Source organism: Cibotium barometz, chromosome 11 (assembly GCF_041138505.1).
Source record: "Cibotium barometz isolate CiBa-2024 chromosome 11, ASM4113850v1, whole genome shotgun sequence".
Taxonomy (NCBI): Eukaryota; Viridiplantae; Streptophyta; class Polypodiopsida; order Cyatheales; family Cibotiaceae; genus Cibotium; species Cibotium barometz.
Window position 1 is genome coordinate 13,597,843 of NC_141056.1, and position 3,301 is coordinate 13,601,143.

The 3,301-nt window shown below is 42.9% G+C and overlaps 1 protein-coding gene across 2 annotated transcripts; it reads left to right on the forward strand.

The window, feature by feature from the left end:
- Window positions 1-350: 350 nt before the first annotated feature.
- LOC147633784 (LIM domain-containing protein WLIM1-like) lies at window positions 351-2,323 on the forward strand. Of its 2 annotated transcripts, XM_086804824.1 has the most exons (6): window positions 351-607; window positions 1,018-1,117; window positions 1,198-1,244; window positions 1,392-1,478; window positions 1,671-1,880; window positions 1,978-2,113. In XM_086804824.1, exons 1-5 carry the CDS (start codon window positions 473-475, stop codon window positions 1,878-1,880), a joined length of 579 nt encoding a protein of 192 aa, XP_086660950.1. In that variant the 5' UTR covers window positions 351-472; the 3' UTR covers window positions 1,978-2,113. The 2 variants fall into 2 exon arrangements, with proteins under 2 accessions (XP_086660950.1, XP_086660949.1); XM_086804823.1 differs by having other exon boundaries at window positions 352-607; window positions 1,671-2,323.
- Window positions 2,324-3,301: the final 978 nt, after the last annotated feature.

Here is a 3,301-nt window from a genome sequence, read left to right on the forward strand (position 1 = left end):
CCCGAGGTAAATGCCAGTGGAAATAAATGAATTACTATCTGTCGAAACTAGTGACAAAAGCGTTTTGACCTTTGGAGTTGAACGGGGCACATTTATGCCAAGGTGACCCGGCTCAAAAAACAAAACGAAATATGGCATGGAAGTTGGAACCAAATGTGACAACAAGAAGATTCTGCATAAAAAATCAGGATTCAGCACCACAAATTTGGAAAACAATTTTAAAACATCAAAGGAGCGGCTTTGAGTTTTAAAGTTTGAACTTTTCCAGATGGGGTAATTGGTTCAAGTGGATTACATTCCGATTTTTAGAATCCGCCTTTTTAAGCAAAATTCTCAGCAAAACCCATGCTTCCGCGTCATCTCTGATGCATTCGGCCTGTAGATCTGTCAGTACTCCGTCCCCCGTCTCTCTCTCTCTCTACTCCTTCTTCTTCTTCTCCTCCTCTACTGTCTGCCTTCCTTCCTTTCCGCCATGGCCTTCGCAGGAACCCAGCAAAAGTGCAAAGCCTGTGACAAGACCGTTTACCTCGTCGATCAGCTCACGGCTGATGGTGCCGTTTATCATAAGTCCTGCTTTCGCTGCAACCATTGCAAGGGAACTCTCAAGGTGCGACCTGTGAGATCGATTCTGTGTTTTTCTAGAGCCTAGGCTTCATTGCCGGAAAGTCAAAGCTACAGCAACTAGAAGCAGAAGAGAAGCAGTAGAAAAGATGGACTCCCGAATGTCCATCTCATGGTCAGAGTTAGTGGAAGGCTGAGGTTTAGGGTTAGGGTTCTGAAATTAGCCAGGATTAGGATAAGATATATGGTTAGGATACTGTTTTGGGCTAGAGCTTGAGGGGGTTTAGTTACTGCCCATTTGTTGGCAACATGTATTTCAAGGATTCATTGCCTCTGCGGTATCTTCGTGTTTTAGTGGCCATTTGTTTCCATTACACCGTTTCATTGTGGATTCACCTGTCTTTTGAACTTCGATTGTCGTAATGTTGACAACGGACCTTGTTGTTGCCTTCGCAGTTGAGTAACTATTCATCCTTTGATGGAACGCTGTACTGTAAACCCCACTTTGATCAGCTGTTCAAGAGGACTGGGAGCTTGGAGAAGAGCTTTGAGTCAGGTATTGGTGACTCTTCCTGTGCTTGTGAATGTTCACAACATCAATGACCCGGATGTCTGATGTATGGTGCACGTTTGCAGGTGTGCAAAAGACTAAACATGTCGATAGAGCATTTGACAATGATCAGGTATGCCACACAGTGCATTCCTGTGTGTTAAAATACCATGATATGTGGAAACATCGATAGAATTGTATGTTGTTCATGCATGGGTGGCCGTATATGCCATTCCCCATAGTACATACTAATGGCTCCACTTTTTGGTCGCCATTGCAGAATACACCCACCAAATTTTCATCTTTATTCTCTGGAACACAAGAGAAGTGTGTCGCCTGCGGGAAAACTGTCTACCCAATTGAAAAGGTAAAATGCAAATCCACATCAAATCCTCCATTGAGCTGCCACCATATTTTAAAATCCTTTGTATGCCTGCTACAATGCCATGTTGGCTCGAGTTTTGTTAAATCTTAACCCACACTTCTCAGTGCAGGTCGGCGCAGATGTCGCCTTGAGTGTATTTTTAACCTTTTTAAAAACCCGCACTTGTCAGTGCAGGTCAGTGTAGATGGGTCCTCTTTTCATAGACCTTGTTTCAAGTGCAGTCATGGTGGCTGTAGCATAAGCCCTTCAAATTATGTGGCACATGAAGGCCAGCTTTACTGTCGGCACCATCACTCTCAGTTGTTTAAAGAGAAAGGAGACTTTAGCCAACTTGCGAAGGCGCAACCTGCCAAAGCCAGTACAGAGGAGAATGAGGATTCTTGAGTGTAAGATGGACTTTGTAGAAGCATGGGTAGGTGTATTTCTCTCTTGAGGAGTCTGGTGAACGTCATTTCAGGTCTGAAGCAGCCTTACATGGTAGGGGCCATATTACCTTGAGCGTGTTTAGAATATCTTAAGTCACTGGGAAACCTTGCCTGGAGGGGCAGGTATCTTTTGGGATTTTGTGTCTTGAGAGTAATGTGTGTATAGGGTTAGGTTGTTTACTGAGTGTATTTCTTAGACAGTACCAGCAGTGCATCTGTACAAGTCAACTAGAATGAGAGTGTAAAATCATCTGTTTCTGTTGAAGGCTCAGCTTGTATTAGTTAGTGCTCGGGTGGGTCGAGACATGTATAGGTTGGAATGACAAGAGTTAAGATGAGTGTCTCTCACACTCTGCTTCTTGTTATGTTGTACTGGCATTTTTCATGGAAGTTTTTTTTGAAACGGTCTACTCTTATGTGCTCAAATCGAATCTAGTCTAAAAGAACCAAGTTTGGCAATTATCACTCATAATTTGTGGTTGCTTGCATCTCGTGTGTTTCTCATCATTGAGGATATTTCCAAGTTGAATTATATTAAAAGTTGGCTCTATGGATCATTGTGTCACAAGGCTGTGACATAGCTTAAATTGGAGTAGGAGAGGCTTGTTCCTAAGTTGGATTAGGTAAGGCTTGTTCTTGAATGGCACAAGAGAATTCTTGATCTGAAAATTGACGTTCCTGTGAGGATTTTTCAGGGGAATTATATGATATTTAGTGTGGAAATCTCTAAGTGACTTCACCAATAAGTAACTGCACAAAATGCTATGGTGCCTATCCGCCTTAGTTTAAGATCTAGGAGGGAACACCATCTTTGTAACACTAATTTTCCTAAATTGCCCCTTGCAATGCTCTACGTTACTCTAGTTGTTCCAACAGCCACAAGCAAAGCTGCCTCTTAGCAATCCAACTACTCAACCAAGATCTTCAAGTCATTGATAAATACTCGCACTTCACATACGACCACAGCATAATCAATTGGGTTACATTGCCCCCTACCCTTGCTCTTGGAGTGAATGTGTGTTCCTAATGTCATTATTGTAGTTTGCTTTTCAAATGATTTGAGTTAATTTGTAAGATTAATACACATAAGTGAGCTTAAAGTTAGATTATTACCCGTGCATTTGTCTTAAAGTTTGATTATTCCCACCACCACTTGCTTGGCATGGGGCCATTGATGCCGTGCTTGTGCTCTAACATCCCTCTTGTACACTCGGGTTTCCTTCATCTCTCACATCTGTCGCCCGATGCACTCCATTGCTAGTGGCATCCTTGATGCTTGTCCCTACACATTGAGTCGTCGTTGAGTGATGGGGATTGCTCTTGTGGTGTCTAGAGCAAGTGATGCTTGGTGACATTGCATGATGTCTCCCTCCAATGCTG